At 42.6% G+C, this 17,801-nt stretch overlaps 1 protein-coding gene across 3 annotated transcripts in view; it reads left to right on the top strand.

The window, feature by feature from the left end:
- Positions 1–17,733, top strand: part of LOC145483388 (E3 ubiquitin-protein ligase HECTD1-like) — a 29,771-nt gene extending 12,038 nt beyond the window's left edge. The window contains exons 14-39 of one of the 3 annotated variants that reach the window (XM_081461893.1): positions 92–213; positions 684–795; positions 1,245–1,379; positions 2,017–2,300; positions 3,046–3,126; positions 3,862–3,960; positions 4,405–4,568; positions 5,169–5,429; positions 6,134–6,662; positions 7,274–7,487; positions 7,657–7,813; positions 8,227–8,315; positions 9,097–9,224; positions 9,399–9,474; positions 9,885–10,067; positions 10,278–10,494; positions 10,946–11,028; positions 11,533–11,660; positions 12,034–12,172; positions 12,798–12,857; positions 13,104–13,241; positions 13,335–14,053; positions 14,512–14,590; positions 15,078–15,171; positions 15,547–15,755; positions 16,124–17,733. In XM_081461893.1, coding sequence (XP_081318019.1) covers positions 92–213; positions 684–795; positions 1,245–1,379; positions 2,017–2,300; positions 3,046–3,126; positions 3,862–3,960; positions 4,405–4,568; positions 5,169–5,429; positions 6,134–6,662; positions 7,274–7,487; positions 7,657–7,813; positions 8,227–8,315; positions 9,097–9,224; positions 9,399–9,474; positions 9,885–10,067; positions 10,278–10,494; positions 10,946–11,028; positions 11,533–11,660; positions 12,034–12,172; positions 12,798–12,857; positions 13,104–13,241; positions 13,335–14,053; positions 14,512–14,590; positions 15,078–15,171; positions 15,547–15,755; positions 16,124–16,348 — 4,725 coding nt within the window. In that variant the 3' untranslated portion in view covers positions 16,349–17,733. Of the gene's footprint in view, positions 1–91; positions 214–683; positions 796–1,244; positions 1,380–2,016; positions 2,301–3,045; positions 3,127–3,861; positions 3,961–4,404; positions 4,569–5,168; positions 5,436–6,133; positions 6,663–7,273; positions 7,488–7,656; positions 7,814–8,226; positions 8,316–9,096; positions 9,225–9,398; positions 9,475–9,884; positions 10,068–10,277; positions 10,495–10,945; positions 11,029–11,532; positions 11,661–12,033; positions 12,173–12,797; positions 12,858–13,103; positions 13,242–13,334; positions 14,054–14,511; positions 14,591–15,077; positions 15,172–15,546; positions 15,756–16,123 lie in introns of all 3 variants that reach the window. The other 2 variants (XM_081461892.1, XM_081461891.1) reach the window with 2 other exon arrangements.
- Positions 17,734–17,801: the final 68 nt, after the last annotated feature.

Below are 17,801 nucleotides of genomic sequence, written 5' to 3'. Positions count from 1 at the left end.
TTCATTTAAAAGATACATACAGTCCAGATGCATTTATTTATGGAGTGATAATTATAGTTTTCCTCTCACACACTTTCTTTGCTTCTCGTAGACTGGTAAAGCCATATCTGAAAATGAAAATACCAGCAATCGAGCTGAAGAGTGCATTGCTGAAAGAATTGAAGTCTTCAAGTCTGCTTTTGGTGAAACTGAGGAGCAACTGAACCAAGAAAAGTATGTTACCTGGCAGTTATCAAAATCGTATTTCTTTTCAGCCAAAACAATTCAGGTGACTGGTATGTTAAAAAATAAACTTAGCTTAGCCACTTCATAGAGTGAAGTAAAAGAAAAGAAAAGGTCAAAGAAAGAAGAAAGCTGAGACCTTAAACACTGACACGAACATAACATCAAGCGGACTTCATTGTCACTCCAAAAATTATCCCGTCTCTCCCACAGGTAGTGCGTTTTACATGTAGTTTATGCCCCCTCCCCCCCCCTCCCCCCCTCGAAATTCTCTGAGTTAAACTGTAATTTCGAGACCTTTCTTCCCCATGAAATTCCTAGTGACTCTTTTTCGGGCGGGTTTGGATATTTTTCGCAAACACACGCTGAAAATTAAGATGAAAATGCAAGCAACCCAACTAAAGCACATGAAACAAGGTAATCATTAACTGACGTAGTGTGTTTTTTTTTTTTGCTTCCAGGAGTGGTGAAGTTACATCCGCCTCCATCCTTGTTAAAAAGCTTGTGGCCGTTTTAGAGTCAACAGAGAAGTTGGCTGTTTTCACTTATGAATGCCCTGGCTCAGGTCTTCAGGTGTGTGTCAGATGCAAATATTTAATGATGTTAAGTACACGTAATCTGTTTGATATATGACATTAAACATTTGTGAATGTCACCAAGGAAAAAATCAGCGTGCCATCAGTTGACTGTGTATTACTTCAATTTAACATTTGTATAGTGTACAGTGTTATACATGGGCAGCTTTTCATGATGTGTGACGTATTTTGTATATTATAATCAGAATTTCGCCTATTGGGAAAGGAAATACCATCACAGTAAGTTTGTAAGGAAAAATAATGATTAAAAAATCTCTGGCAGGCACTATATTATAGATTCGTTTATGAAAAAAAGGCGGTTACTTCATAGGTTAATTTTGTCGCAAGTGGCCTGGTTCAAGTAGTCGCACTGTAAGGTTTCCGGCTGTGTTAAAGTTGAAGTAAGTCAGTAACTGCACTGCTCTGAACAATTTTGTTTGTTTTCAGGTGTTGGCAAGGCGACTGAGGTTCCAGTTAGAACGAGCTCCAGGAGAGAGTTCTCTAATTGATAGAACAGGGCGAACTTTGAAAATGGAGCCACTGGCAACTGTTGGGGATTTAGAACGATACCTGCTGAAAATGGTGAGTTTATTTTGTACTGTTGACGTAGAGGCTGGGCGACAGCTGTTTTCATTGTTGTTACACAGCTCAGTTACCAATACGCAGATGAAAATTGGCGAATTACCTCTAAGTCATTAAACTGCTGGAAAATAACCCTACAGGGAATCTTAGATGGAATTAGATCACACTTTTGTTGGAGTGATCAAAAGAAGGAATCTTATGGATTGTTTTCCCGCACTTTTAATTACTTAATGAGTTTGGAGCTCGTCTTGTCAGTGTAGTATGGCTCAACTTTACATTGCAATTATACCGTTAGAAGTGTACAAAGTTTTACAAAGTCCTACTGCCTTGCACGTGTCCCTCACGTGTCTGTCGCGTGTGTTTCACGTGTGTGTTTAACGTGTGTGTTTCACGTGTCTCTCTCATGTCTCACATGTCTCTCACGTTGCCTTGTACGCGTCTACTTGGATTTTTTTTGCCATGCCACTTACGTCAATCTCGAACTGAAAAATAAGTACAAGAATAAAGATACTACCCCACTTCCCAAATCACAATCGACTAAATCTATATGATACCCCCTTCCACAACGCCTGGACGCACATACAGTACATAAAGAGGGCTTTGACAAGTGCTCATTTTATTTCGCTATTTTCCACAGGTTGCCAAACAGTGGTACGACTACGAGAGAAGTAGTTACCACTTTGTTCGTCTTCTCAGAGGAGGCAACAAGCTCACTTTCACTCACATGCAGGACTTTGATGAGAACGGCATTCTGTACTGGCTCGGTACAAACGGCAAGTCTATTCCTGACTGGGTCAACCCGGGCTCGGTGGGAATTGTGTCGGTTAGTACCTCAGAGGGCAGAGGACTGCCTTATGGAAAAGTTGAAGACATTCTGAGCAGAGACGCTGCAGCACTGAACTGCCACACCAATGATGATAAGTATGTGAACATAGCTTCAACCGTTTTAATCGACCAGGGTATGGTAATAACGTATAACGAATAACGGATGACACATAACGGATATAACGGAAATCACGTTTTTCGTATAACGGATAATGTAGCTCTCCTTGACGTTATAACAACTTTTATTGTATGGCTAGCTCCGCGAGTGGGCAAGATGAATCAAATCCTGCGCTGTGATTGGCTACCCGAGCGGGCAAGATAGAGTTATCTTGCCCGCTCGGGACTACCCGCCGTGTCCTGCAAGAAAAATTTCCCCGAAAGCCATATAATAAATCCGTTATTGACCAAGCTTGTTCGTTCAAGATGGCTGGATATTGGCCTCGTTCTTTTTTTGCGAGTTTATGGACCTCGACTCCTCGGTCCATGAACTCGCAAAAAATGAACTTGGCCAATATCCAGCCATCTTGACCTCACACTTGGTCAATAACCCATATAGCCTGCCTTTTTGTTTCGTACCACATTTTAAAACATTTTCACGCCGTGGTCAACTCCACATTTAAGTTTCGTCAAGTGTAATTTAAGTCACACACATCTCTATGGTGTTACTTGATTCCACTACATTGCAATACACATGGTGTTTTACAGCTAGTTTTCTGAACACCCACTGAACGTCAGAACTTACATAATACTGCATTGGTTAAATTTCAGGTGTTTAAAATTATGTGTTCAACGTATAGATTTAATCATTTCCTGATTTTCGATTTTTCTGTTTCCTTTGTAGGAATGCGTGGTTTGCCATTGATCTTGGTGTGTGGTGTATGCCATCCTGTTACACTCTCAGACATGCTCGAGGCTATGGAAGGTCAGTTACATCGCGACATGCCAAAAGTTCTTTACTTCACTCTATTCAAAGATTAAAATCCTATCTAAGAAAAGCCAGAGTTCTAAGGCGTATCATTTTTGTTTATCCTGCAGAAAAGCTGTTCTGCAGGATACATACGGAAGGTTAAGTTTGCCGAAATAAAAAGCGAGCACAGTGGAAACAAGCGCTGTTTTCGGTAAACTTCGTGGGCGCATCCGAATAATTCCGATTTTGATTGTCCAATCAGAAATGGCACGAACACGCTGACAGTTGTAAAGAGGCTTTTCGCCGGACGCCAGCAGATCGGCCAAGTAATCACGCCGGCCAAATGAATTCTAAGTTGAAGAATTTTGCCGCGCACTGAGAGTTACTCGCGATTTTCGTGAAGGTGTATACATTGTATGAAAATGCATGTGTCCTCTTGGCATCTTACAGAAGATGAACCCATAGGGAGTTGAAGTGGTTTACGTCTTCTTTAACTATGATAGAATTTCATGTGACGAATGGAAAGAAAAATTAATTCTCGTTCACAACGATCCCTCTTAAAGACCAGTGAACGGAAAATGTTGGGGGGGGGGGGATAGTGGTGACTTTGCTCATCACGGGAAGAAGAAACACGATGCTTAATCTCGTTACCAGCGAAGGTCATTTTCTAAGGAAAGAGTTAACTAATTGTTTCGTGATTTTACAACTACATGTATCTTTTTTTGTTGACTTCCTTTCATCTTCATATAGGTCTGCTCTTCGTAATTGGCTTTTCCAAGTGAGCAAGGATGGAAAGAACTGGACAACATTGTACACCCATACAGACGACAACTCTCTGAATGAACCCGGGTATGACATTTAAGAACTTATATTTACTTCTATAGACCAGTAGTAGCTATGTACCCTCTACACCAAGGCAGGCTCCAAGGATTTGAAATACTCCGGCTGGGGCAGATCTAGCGGGGAGGTTCGGGGTGTGGTCGAGCCCCCTAAATTAAAAAAAAAAGTTGACATTATAACACGCTGGCTTCGTGTCAGAATGCCGGAAATCCCATGTCCGAAGACCTAAATTATTTTAAAAACTTTCTAGGGGCGGATGCCCCTCCCCCCCCCCCCCCCGCACCCTACAGTATCTCGAACCCCTTCTTTAAAATCCTGTATCCACCCCAGCTCCGGGTCTCTCACTTCTTCTCGGTGTTTCCCAATCCCAGTGTCCTAAATCACTTGACCACGTTGCCAAGAGAGATGAAGATTTTCAAGGATTTTTAATTGTACAAACGTTTTAATCTCCAGGTCCACAGCCTCCTGGCCGTTAGAGCCTCCCTCAGACCAAGAAGGATGGCGCTATGTGCGTTTGCAGCAAGCTGGGAAGAACGCCAGTGGTCAGACTCATTATCTGTCTCTGTCAGGATTTGAAGTGTACGGAACAGTAGTAGCAGCGGTAGAGGAACCCTTAGGTTAGTTCCTGTCTATTCTTAAATGTTGCTATAGAGGAACACGAATCACTTGCCTGCGGTATTCGCACAGTGATATCTGTGTCGTTATCTACCTTTGAATGTGTTAAAAATAAGGATCACCGATCAGGTAAGTCGGTTTCAGAGGAAAACCTCACACTACAATAGACTGGGAGTGATTTCTTCTCTGAAAATCTCAGACCAAATCTCACGCTCTCTGTAATAGTCTCTCGCTCTTAAGCGTCCAAAGTAAATTATTCTCCTCTTAAACGTCCAAAGTAAAATATTCTCCTCTTTTGAGGTGCTTGACGCTATTAGGAGCCTGGACCCTGGTTCTTGCTCCATCATACACTGAGTACACTGCCCACCTTCGCTCAAGTAGACAAGCACAAAATCAAAAATCCAACTTAGTCCAACCTGGAATTGCATCCCCGGAGCACAAGCCTTAAACAAAATTGCCTTCAAATCAAAGGCAACCTCAATGTTTTAACTGTTTCCTACAGTGGAAAAAAAAAAAAAGAACTGAGCAAGGGGAAGGTCGTGTCGATCAAGATAACCAAACTTTTAGTAACTATTTATAAATTGACTGTAATAAACCTACAGGTCCAGAGCAGTCATCTTCCAAGGGTGTCACTGCCGGCGAGAAGCTGGCCAAGTCACTGAAACCCTGCTGGTCCCTGTGTCCTGGTAAAGCTGCGCGTGAGGTGGAAGCTGCCTTGCGCCGCCAACGCCGCCTCATCCGCTCGCAGATGTTGAAACACCTGAACGTGGGTAGCAAAGTGGTCCGGGGGATGGACTGGAAGTGGAAAGATCAGGACGGAAGTCCCCCCGGTGAAGGCCTCGTCACTGGGGAGCTACAGAACGGTAACGGTGATAACAACTTATACAGTTGTGGGGGTGGTGGTGTTGTGTGTTTTTGTTGAGGGCTCTTCATAGTTCTGTTAGCAAGAGTATTTAGTGTTGCTGAACTGTAAAAACATTAATGTTATACGTTATATGAAGAGCCTTCATTTTTTAAGTCGCCAAAACAGATATGCTGCAAAATGTCAAGTGTTCGTGGTTCGAATGTCTGTAATACGGAGAGTGAAATGTGCAAGGAAAGTTTCCTTAGTGACACTTAGTTTCCATAATGGAGTTGTATCAGTTCTGCATCCAGTAAATCTCAGGACTAAGCAGAAACTTCTTCAGTTACTTCAGAAACTTCTTCAGTCTCTTCTTGTAGTCTAAGAAAACAACTACTTAAAGAAGTTTAGTCACCGTATTTTGAGTTATTGTGGCCACGTACAAAATTGCCTTAAACTTAACTGAAACCCCAAAATAAAAGTTTAGTAAGATAGAAAAACACCAAAGAGGTAATAAAAAACCATAAAGGAACAAGGATGGTTAAGGATGGAGAAGATAAAGACGGATTTCAAACAAAAATATTTTAGGCTAAATTTTCCTAGATGCGTAAACCGTGACGTGGCTCCATTACGGGACTGGAACGTGGCGCAGCAAAGCGGTTTTCCCAACTGTTACACCAGCTTGCGTTTGGACATTCATGTTGACCTTCCTCTTGATGATTGTAGGTTGGGTCGAAGTGGCATGGTCAAATGGTACTTCTAACTCTTATCGTATGGGTGCTGATGGCAAGTTTGACTTGAGAGTGGTCGAACCAGGTCCATCCTCAGAGGCTGCGGGCGAACCTTCATCGTCCAGCCCTGGTGAAGAAGGAGCTTCCGAAGAGGGATCCTCTACAGAGGAGCCTGAAGTTGTATCACCGGAGAAGCCTCAGCAGGAGAATTCCTCAACGTCTCAAACTGTTGATGAGTCTAGCGAGGTGTTAGTGGAAGCCGTCCGAGTTGAGGAGATACCCGATGAAGGTATATTTACGTCAGATGACATTATTGACTCGTCTGGGAATGCAGTGGTGGTATCAGAGACAGCTGCAGACAGCACGGAGGTGGTGCCGAGTGCCGATGAACCGAAAGAGACTGTAGGTGAAATAGAAGAGGTAACAGAAGATGAGGGACTGCCTCCTGCCAGACCTCCCTCGCTGCCACCCTCCAGGCCCAACATTTCGTCTCCTAACATTTCTGTGGGAGAAACTGCAAGAAGGTAAAAACATTTTCTTGGAAGTTGAATTTGGTTGTCTTAACTGAATTCGTGGGAAAGGTCACATCTAGTGCTCTGCTTACGGTAGGCTACATACTATTCTCCGCGGTCTCTGATTGGCTCAATCAAAATTCGTCATATGGCTTCAGGAGTGATGCATTGAAGCTCAGTCATGACCTCATTCTGCGCATGCATGAGCAGCAAAAAAATTCTATTTGAATTATATCATGTGAACAGCACAGAGTTTTCAGCGCTCCTTGTTTCTCTGTATCCGCCGTGCTAATAACACTGAATGTTAGGGTGGTTTATATCTCAGAGTGCACAGTACAGAATTGCGCTTGATCTAAAACTAGTCTCCAGACCAGGTTATTTTCTCCCAAAACAGAAGAGAATAAAAGAGTCTTAACCGTGTTTGCCTCTGTTATAAAGCTCTTTTGGAACAAAACAGGTTCAGGAAAGAAGTTTGAGAAAACAGTGCTCGCCTAAAGCTCGCGGTTTTTTCTGCGCGTCGTTTTGCTCACCCTACATCCTTGCTTGCTTCATAACAGAACGAAGCATTGAACGCATGTCTATTAGATTTGGCAGTCAATGACGCGTCTGCATGATTCCAACAGGTTGTTAAGCTCAGCCGTGAACGCAGCCAATTCGCCAGGCAGCAGACTGACTAGAGCTTCTGACCTGGATATGTACGTGGCCATGAGAGGTTCGGGACTGCTGACGGGACTGGAGGATGATTACGATCTTCCTGAACCTTCTGACGATGATGATGACGATGACGACGATGATGATGATGACGAGAACGACGAAGAAAACGAAGATGATTACGAGGTGGGAATGAGTTTTAATTGGAGGGGCTCTCTTATAATCGAGGTGTGTGGAACTGTGATGAGACGTTCTCTCTCGTGTACACTATAACAAAATGCACTGCAGTCGCTGTATAAGTGTAAGTGTTGCGCTTTTGTCTGACTCCATGTTTGCATGCTTTATCATTCTTCAGGTTGAAGAGGAGCCCGAGTCACGCGGTGGGCGTCGCCGCACGTGGGATGACGAGCACGTGCTTAAGAGACAGTTCTCTGCTCTGGTTCCTGCATTTGATCCGAGACCAGGAAGAACAAACATTGCTCAAACCCAGGACATTGTTATTCCTGCGCTAGGTAAATTGTTCTGTTGAAATTCCAAGTGCATGGTTCACACATTTTCCCGAATCGTAACTACAATTACCGTTCTACCAAAACTGTTGTACCTGTTGTTCCACTAAGAAGGGAACTTATAATACCTTCTTCATCTCAGCCATTTTGAGTAAAAGGTGAAAATTTGAAGCTCTCTCCGTCATGCCACTTTGTGGGCTTAACATCATCAGACTTTCAGAAAATGTTAAAATCTCATGAATATATCAACGAAGTAAAATATAGTTATTTCATAAGTATAAGTGGCGTTGAAGTACATATTGGTGGTACATGTTGGTGGCTTATATAGAATAGATAGGGCTAGTCCAGTTCCTTTTGTACTGGAAGTTGTTGTTTTGTTTTCGTGTTTCAAGCACTTCTCTCTCTTTTTTTTCTGACAGGATCTTTAGAGAGCTCGTCGTCGGAAGTGACCACTGCATCACTCGAACCTCACCTTGTGTTGACTCTTAAGGGACCTGCATCGCTTACGGTACATATTGTCAGCTGTTGTTTAACTTTTATAATCTGTAACAAACGTGATTGATCTAGTGACTTCCAGAGAACATGGTATAGCTACATATAATCCGTTTTTCCTTATAGTGTAAAACTCCTCTGCTTTATAACAAGCTGTTGGGGTACTGTGGATTGTTTTGAGCGTACGTACTCATTTTTTTTTATTTTTGAAATCCGACCCATGAACAGCACGTAGGTTGTAGTTTTTACGTTCAGCCAATTTAAAGGAGCTCAGTCACGGTTTGTGCATATTGCAACGTTTAGCCTCAATTTTTCAAATTCGTTGTTTGTAATCCGTGTTAATCTTCTCCATCCTTAGCCATCCGTGTTCCTTTATGGTTTATCATTATCTCTTTGGTGTTTTTCTATCTTATTAAACTGTTATTTTCAGGTTTCTTACCATTTAAAGGTAATTTTGTATGTGACCAAAATAACTCAAAATACCGTGACTGAGCTCCTTTAACTTCTTGTTGCTGTATCGAATCGCTCTTTTTCCAGATCAATGCGAGTCAGTTCATGTGATCATGAGATATTAAACAATCAGTGACACAAACTTCTAGGAACCGCTTTCCCAATCCTTCCAACTTATGAACTTTCACACACCAGTCGGACCCTCTGTCTTAGAGATTACATTACTCAGTGAGCATTTTCAACTATCAGTCCTTAGAGATCAGCTTAGTGTTATCTCAGCTAAGGCAGGGAGACGTTTTTCACCATGACTTAACTAATTGTTTGTTTTTATCTTGGTATTTTACCAGCAGTCAGAAGTCGAGGTGTGTTTAGATGATCCCAAGGCCACCATTTTCTCCTACGTACAAAAGGTTGCATTGGCTGCTGGGATATCTAAGAATGAGCGAGTGCGAAGGGTCTGGGAACCAACCTACACGTGAGTTTTCTTTAAGGAATACAGTGTTATATAAAGACACAATTTTAATGTTTTGATTTTTTAGTTGAAATTAAAACGTTTGCTTTGTCCTCCGCTGCTTACACAACAAACAAACCGTTCTTGACGATCAAGTGTTGTTGTAATTATAAATTTGGCTGTTTTTCTCCTGTTCAGTATCAGCTATCGAGAGGTTCACGACCCCGAACAAGCGGAACGATCAAGTGAAACGAAGGAACACTTGGAAACAACGGTAACTGATTAGCTTCTTTTAATTCCACATACTGTCTAGGTGAACAGCTTTAGCTGCATAAGTAACCCACAGACAGGATAAATGCGTCTGTAGTTGAAAAAATTGCAGGAAAAAGAGACTTCTGTGGTCTGCTGTAGCTAGCAAGTTTTTGTTTTTATCATTATTTGCAACTGATTTTCGTACTTTCTAATTTGCTTGCTTGGCAGGTAAGTACGTGCTTGCTTGCCTGACTGATGGACGGACGGATAAATTGACTGACTGATTGATTGATTGATTGATTGATTGACTGACTGACTGACTGACTGACTGACTGACTGACTGACTGACTGACTGATTGATTGATTGATTGATTGATTGATTGATTGATTGATTGATTGATTGATTGATTGATTGATTGGTGTATTTGCCAGGTTCACTGGACTATATCGTATGTTGAGCGCTATCTAGGAACAGATGACCTGCCTAAGTCCGAAGTGATCTCGTTCCTTCAGAGGCATGCTGATGCTGCATTCTTGAGAAAATGGAAGTTGTCAGGGGTGCCTAAGAGCATACGAAAGAACAGAAACTGCTCTCAACTCGTGGCAGCTTACAAGGTACTTTACGACACTCTAACAAGGACTTGAAAGTCGATTTCACCTGACCCTCACAAGCGATCAATGAATTCCCCGGTGTTTCGATCGGTCTCGTGACCGATATGCGCCTGCGTTGTTTTCTGCTAGTTAAAAATATTTCTTTCTTAAAGTTTCTGTGAAGCTTTTCTTTACTCTGTTAAATCACAAACCTGTTTGTCTTTCCTTCAACAGGAGTTTTGTAATACTCTGGACTCCTCCCCACCCAACTCCCCCACTCTTGACAAGGCGGAAGTCAAACAGGAGGTAAAACCGGAGGTGCCAAAGGACAAGAGCTCGACTGTCCCCACACCAGTAGCTGTTAATGACATGTCCGCTATTCAGGACATTCTGCAGCTCCTGAAAGTCCTCTACAGTGTATCTACCAGTTCTGCGTATGACTTTGGAGATGGTAAGTTTTTAAACGAGGGAGGGAGAAATAGTAGGGTGGGTAAGAAGGGTATTTCTTCCGACGCCCGTCCTCTTTACCCCCGCCTTCCGTACCCCCGCCTTCCGTAGATTTTCATCCCTCTGTACTCCTAGCTTGCGGCCGCTGCGCTCCTCTCTATTTTGATGGCTTGCACAATCACTGTTTTTTCTACCTCTTTAGTAATTTTGGAGAAAAACTCGTTATAAATTTGAAGAGCTCGAATATATGTTTTGTGTGGTAAAGTTTTATTTAAAATGACGTAGGCTTTGAACGTTTCAGATTTTTATCTGGGTCCTGTCGGGCGCTATATTTCCTTTCAAAGTTAGTATGCTGGGAAAAGTCAGAAGTTTCAATTAGGCTGTTCTTGGTGTTATTTTATTTACACTTGAGTGTAAGAAAACATTGAAGGATTTTTTGCCTCTTCTCTATTCAGGTAATGAGAAGTACGGATTCATCGTAAGCAATGAAGATTTTACAAGTAAAAAACTCACAACCAAACTAATCCAGCAGATTCAGGTAAGAAACAGGTTATATTAACTGGACCATCAATAGTCTTTGTCAGAAGGATATTTAACCCGCAATAGCAACTTAAATCTTTGTTCTGACTTTCACTGTTTATTTTGTGAATTTCCTTGTCGAGGTACTCCATTTATTCCCTTAATTATTTCCCTAAAGTAATCTGCTCATCTATTTTTGTTGCGCATTTTGAAATTAGTCTATGTTATCGGTCTGGGTTCGTTGCTACAGCGGAGACAGCCTCGTACCGAGTCGTCTCTTCTATTTTGTGACAGAAAATGTGGGCGCAAAGGAAGACGGGTTTTCTCTTAAAATGGAGAACTTCCAAAGCTAAATTAAACTCAGAACGACGATAACAAGAAAACGACAGGAATGCATTTAAAGAGCGATGTCACAGGCACTCTGCATCTCGTCTTTCCCCTTGTCATGGTTCCTTGTGCTTTAAGTTCGTACTCAGTCTCTCCCGCTCACTTCTGACTGCGTGTCATCTCGCTTGTTTTGCAGGATCCATTAGTGCTGTCCAGTAACGCGTTACCAGAATGGAGTGGAGTGTTAACCAGCACGTTTCCGTTCTTATTTCCTTTTGAAACGAGACAGCTTTACTTTTCATGCACAGCTTTCGGAAGCTCACGGTAAGAGAGCCACAAACGCTACCTCTCTGACAGTTGCGCTCTTGTTTTTCTACAAGTTCCGTTTTATGCTGTAGGTTCCTGTAGATAGTGCAGAGAGTTTACCTTTTTCAATGTCCATTTGAAAATATTTCGTGTGTAAAACAGAACAGGCCTAATGGAGACGTTCTTTATTTTGGGGCTGCTTTCGGTTATTTTTCCCTAACCCTCGTGAAATGTCTCATCTTCCGCTGCGGTTCGAAGCCAAATTATTTTTATTAAGAAATCTGATTATTCCAGGAGACTGTTTTAGGTTTCCCTGGTTGGTTGTTTGCGTGTTTCATAATATATAATGTGCTACTCTTCGCGTCTAAAGTCTTCCATTCTCTCTCATCAGGGCGATCGTTTGGCTGCAAAACAAACGCGACGTAGCGCTGGAACGAAGCCGTCCTCCGAGCCACAGACGAGAAGAGCAACACGAATTCAGAGTAGGGCGACTAAAACACGAGAGAGTGAAAGTACCACGAGGAGATGAGGCAAGTATAGCTATGCGACAAGTGACTTAAAAGGTATATCCGAGGGAAAATGATTTGAGTTTGAATTAGCGCTGAGTTTAGGATAACCGAATTTAAGATAACCGAGTTCAAGATAACCGAGGTCAAGATAGCGACGAGGTTCTACTGTAGTGAATCGAGAAAGTATCAAAATAGCAAGGAGAGAGGAAATGTGTTAACTTTTTTTTTAGCGGGAGAGACCCCTTAGTAACGTGACGTAACCTTATGACTTCCTGCTGACTTGACGACATCCGGTGTGCTCGTGAGTGGCCGTGCAATAATCTGATTGGATAACAACATCGGCAGTAGACTGCTGGCAGTCTGTTTTTCTCTCGAAATTCAGTAGGGGTTATGAGGCGAGACGTTTTGTTTAAAGGGGAATGGGACGAGACATACCGCCCTTGTTCCGCCTTCTTCCCTATTCGGCCACCGCCATACCGCCCTTTTGCGTTCGCGATGACTTAACACTCGTCCTAGTGACCCTTAGAGAAAAAACCGGCTGCCAGCAGACTATATCGGCAGCGCCCTTGAAACTTACTGAGATTGTACAAAGTTTGTTTTGGTTTCTTAGGCCGACTAACATGTCTCGTTCTTGTTTGCCTTGCAGTTGTTAGACTGGGCGATGAGTGTCCTGAAGTTCCATGCTGAACGCAAGTCTGTATTGGAGGTTTGTTCGTTTTGTGGGTTAATTCCTGACTTCTCTCAAGGTCTTATACCAAAGACCACCGGGCAGGTCATAAGAAACAAAAGGATTTAATCCTCTCATGCAGACATAAGTTATTGATTCACAGCTTAATTCTACCAAAAAACAATAGGTGATTTATGAAAGCTTCGGGCTTTCACGCGATGCAAAGGAACATCGTTGCGTGACGGAAAAAATGGAATCGTCATATAACGCAATCTCTTATTTCAGGTGGAGTTTGAGGACGAGGAAGGCACAGGTTTAGGGCCATCACTTGAGTTTTACGCACTTGTGGCGGCCGAGCTTCAACGCAAGAGTCTGGGTATGTGGATTTGCGATGACGTCTTAGTGGACGAGACTGCGAGAGAGGTTTGTTGAAGAGAACTGTTCTTCGGAAAGTAGTTTTGTCATTCTGCCGTGCGAATATCAACAGGGCGTTAATTCTTTTATTTTGACTTTCAGGTGGACATTGGACATGGAATTCGTCCAAGGGGCTATTACGTGCAACGCGCCGGAGGCCTCTTTCCAGCGCCACTCCCACAGGATGCCCCTGATACCGAGAGGGTAGCAAAGCTGTTCTATATCCTTGGTGTTTTCTTGGCTAAGAGCTTGCAGGACAGTCGATTAGTAGACATCCCGCTGTCGCTATCGTTTCTAAAACTCTTGTCTTGTAGTGCGCTGTCATCAAGCAGCAACAACGCACTGTCTCGTAGTCGCAGCACTTTGCAAGTAATCGATGACGCTTCGTGTTCGCTCGATGATATAGTCGAGTGCTCGGACACGATGAACGAGCTCGATCAACCTCAGCCGAGCCTGGAGGAGAACGAAAATGCGATCAATAAATTGGACTGGGAATCCAGCAAAGAAAGAGAACTTATCGAAGAGGAAGAGGAACTCTCCAAGGAAGAAAATTCTGAACTGAGTAAAACTAAGGAAAGTGTTGAAGACATTCCTTTAACACCACTTACGAAGTCTTGGTTTGCGGGCATCTTGGATGATAGTGATATGGACATTGTGGACCCGCACAGAGCGACTTTTCTGAAACAACTCCAAGAGTTGGTCGCAAGGAAAAATGACATTCTTAAAGACGATTTGCTAACAACAAATGAAAAGAAAGCCAGAATATCGGAGCTGAAGTTGAAGACAGCTCATGGCGTTGAATGCAGTGTTGATGATTTAGGGTGAGTGCTATATTCCAACTGTTAGTACGCGCGCTGTGATTGGTCAATTCAGTGGGCCTTATTCTACCGTATGGCCCGCAAAAATTTAAACCTGTTTTTGTTGCCAAAATGTTCGTGATTTATCGTCAAGTGTTCTTAACGTTCTTAGCAAGTAATAGTTTAAGATTTTCTTTTACCTCTGAAACTGTGTAACGACTTAAGAGTCACTCACTATTCCAATTGTTTTAAAACTAACAGAACATTATTTGCAAGCCGATTATTACGAATCTCAGCTGATACATTTCCTGTCAGCAAACCTGTAATCTTGTTTCTCGTCAACGATCTCCAAACAAACACGGTGAGACGTTGCCATGTTGATGGCAGGCTCGACATAGACGTACAGCCTTCAGAGGTGTTGTAATAAATAGCTAAAGTCATGACTTGAGATGAATTCATTGCCTTATGTGTTATTTTTTCAGGCTAACTTTCCAATTCTCGCCATCTTCCAAGGTTTACGGGTTCAGTGAAGTTGATCTAACACAAGATGGTGGAGAAAAGGTACATGAAATAGTTGTACTTCTTAGTGTCTGTTGTACTTGCGTGGTGAGATACTGTCTCTGATCTCAAATGTAATTAGACAACAAACAATCCCTGTCCCTTAGTTCGTTCAGCGAGAAGAGAAATAGAGCGAGAAAACAATAACTGCACGAAAAAGAAAAAAACCCTGTTGTCTGTAGTCTGATACATAATTTAGTTTTACTGTAGCCAGGTTAGGTATGATAAGCAGCGCAGCGCAGTAACGATTTAGTTCCTTTGCTAATTCGCATCTCTCCTACCGGTTGGCTCTGGGAAATATTGTCTTTTACTGATGTCTCTCACCCACTTGCTCTATAAATCGTATATTAATGATATAAATTTATTACCAGTTACAGCTTGCATCTTACAGGGGACCTCATGTTTGATTACTCTCGTAATTCACCGTTTTTGTATACATATTTAGTTCTGTACATGTAATTTACCTTGTCGACGTTTTCCTTTGTGACAGGTGCTAGCAATAGAGAACGCCGAGGAGTATATCAAGCTTGTCAAAGAGTTCTGTTTATATAACGGGGTGCAACGACAGCTAGATGCATTTAGAGGTAATACTCCTTGTACTCAGATGATAGAATTTACACCCAACTAAACGAATGCTTATAGAGCGTTTTTACTCACTTTGCCTGCAGGCTTTCAAATTTATCGGAACAAAAGGAAGTGTTTACATGAGAAAAGAGTTAAACTCCCACAGGATAGGTTTGGTACACCAACGTAGCCGCCGTTTCATTGTTTTGAGACATCGATATGGCTGCCGTGTCATCTGTGAAAACACTCTGTTTAGTATGACTGTTTGTTAAACGAGTGAAGTAGAACTTTTAGGCATGCTAAGCACACCAGCGTAGTTGTTCAAAGCAAAGTCAAGGTTCGAACGAAGACCTTGTTATATTTGAGACTTATTCAACTTGATGTTTATTTTCCAGACGGCTTCAACTCCGTGTTTCCGATGGAGAAGCTTGGTCCGTTTACTCCAGAGGAGCTGCAGTTGATGCTGAGCGGAGAACAAATTCCTCAATGGACCAGAGAAGACATCATGAACTACACTGAACCCAAGTTTGGATACACTCGAGACACGCCAGGCTTTCAGAAATTTGTGAACGTTTTGGTCAGCATGAGTGGCGACGAGAGGAAGGTAAGAACATTTCACTTGCTTTCTTTCGTTTCATTGCGCATCTCGTTTCATTTGATTCGTTTTCTCGCTCGTTCGTTCGCTCTCGTTCGTTCGGTTTGTTCGTTCCTTCGTTTCTTCATTCGTTTCGTTCGTTCCTTCGTTCGCTCGTTCTTTCCTTCGTTTCGTTCGTTCGTTCTTTCCTTCGTTCGTTCGTTCGTTCGTTCGTTCGTTTCGTTCGTTTGCTTGTCCTTCCTGTCTTCCGCCCGTGTGTACATCTGTCGGTCCGTTCTTTTGTTAGTCAGTTTCTCTTTCCTTAAAGTGGAGACCCTCCTTTTCGAGACCTTCACATGCAGTATTCTGAACTTCTTTTGCTTGTTGTCTCGTTTCAGGCTTTTCTCCAGTTCACCACCGGCTGTTCGTCTCTCCCTCCTGGTGGCCTCGCCAATCTTCATCCTCGCCTCACAGTTGTGCGTAAGGAGAGTGACGGGGATGGTTCTTTTCCTTCTGTCAACACATGCGTGCATTACCTGAAGCTGCCCGAATATTCCTCAGAAGAAGTTATGCGAGAGAAATTACTAGCAGCCACAAGAGAGAAAGGATTTCACTTGAATTAACTGAAGCCTGCGCCTCACTGAGCCTGAGGCTTTCAGCTCTAGAACTCGTGTAACTGTTGTTATAAGAAGCCTCAAAGACCTTGCATTGATTTCCGTCGTTTTTGTAGTTCAAGGATTTGTGATTGATTGTACAGACAAATCTCAGGGTAGCAAAGTGTCCCATGGCCATTACTACACGTCATAATTGTGTCATAGCGTGAGCGGGACGGCAACTTATTGTCCCCTACATCCAAGAGTTCCAAGAAGTCCAGTCGTATTTGTTTCCTATATGGCGTCGTAGAATTAAATTGCCTACCTTTTGTAATGTTTGCCCAGTAAATTATTTAGCACGACGGGAATCGCAAATTATGAAGCATTTCGTTATGTTAAACCAGCTCAGAGTCTCTCGTTGAAAAGCCTTTGTGTTAACAAGCCAACAAAATGCAACAATTTGTAACGATGCCACTCCAAGACTGTCGCTGACGTTTCTTGGCAACCAATCAGAGTCGGCCATTAGTTTTAAGCTACTACCTGTGTGTAAGAATGCACGAAAGATCGCCCGCAAGATCACAGCAAGAAAAGAGACCTATTTTGTGCGTTTTTTATGCCAGTTACGATAAATTATATTGATCATTAAGTTTCTAGTTAGGCACTTTTGAAACGCACTTTTGCTGCATTAAATATTAGGTAAATATGCAATTTAAGTAAAAGAATGTCCAAAAAATTCCTTTATTGTGGTCTTTTGCCGAGTGGCCTTTGTCACAGAGAGTCTATACTGACGGTGTAGTACTATATAAACTATTTTTAGAATGACAGGTCCTAACAGGCTGTTGTTGAGCTCTCCTGCAAGTAAATACGAAGAGGAGGTATGGGCACAAGAGAACACTGTGATGTGGTCTGGGGAGAGGCCTAATATGCTCTGCTCTCTCTTTCCAAACCGCGGTGCCCATAAAGGAGGCTAGTTTTGCCCTTCCGCATATCTTTTCTTGACCGAGCACAGGAGAAAATGTCCCTTTTGGTAAGTCCTTATTGAAGTACGTTTAGGCACTCTCTTTTTTCCTACGACGTCCAAGGTAAACGTAAGGTAATTCTCATTCAGGGAATGAGCGCCCGATCACACATTGACTTCGTAACTTCGTCTCATGTTTTGCATAGAAACTGCGTGCGGAAATTTTAATTCAGAAATGACACAAACGAACACCCAGTATTCAAAATGGGTAAACTTTACTGAACTTCAAATCTCTGAGACAGATTATATCGATCACCAACTTAAGATCTGGAGCACTTATTCTATTGACCAAAATTCCAGTTAACGGTCAAAAGAAGACGCAATCTTGATCCCAGGCTCTTTCATGTCGGTAAGGAGTGACAAGGGAGGCAAAGGGGAGAGAGCCTGGGATCGAGGTTGAAGAAGACGGGGAGACTGTCACGGAGACTAAAATGACCTCCGTAGACTTCATTTGGACGGAAGAGC

Source organism: Orbicella franksi, chromosome 4 (genome assembly GCF_964199315.1).
Source record: "Orbicella franksi chromosome 4, jaOrbFran1.1, whole genome shotgun sequence".
NCBI lineage: Eukaryota > Metazoa > Cnidaria > Anthozoa > Scleractinia > Merulinidae > Orbicella > Orbicella franksi.
Note: the sequence above shows the minus strand (reverse complement) of the source record. Positions and strands in the feature narration are given on the sequence as shown.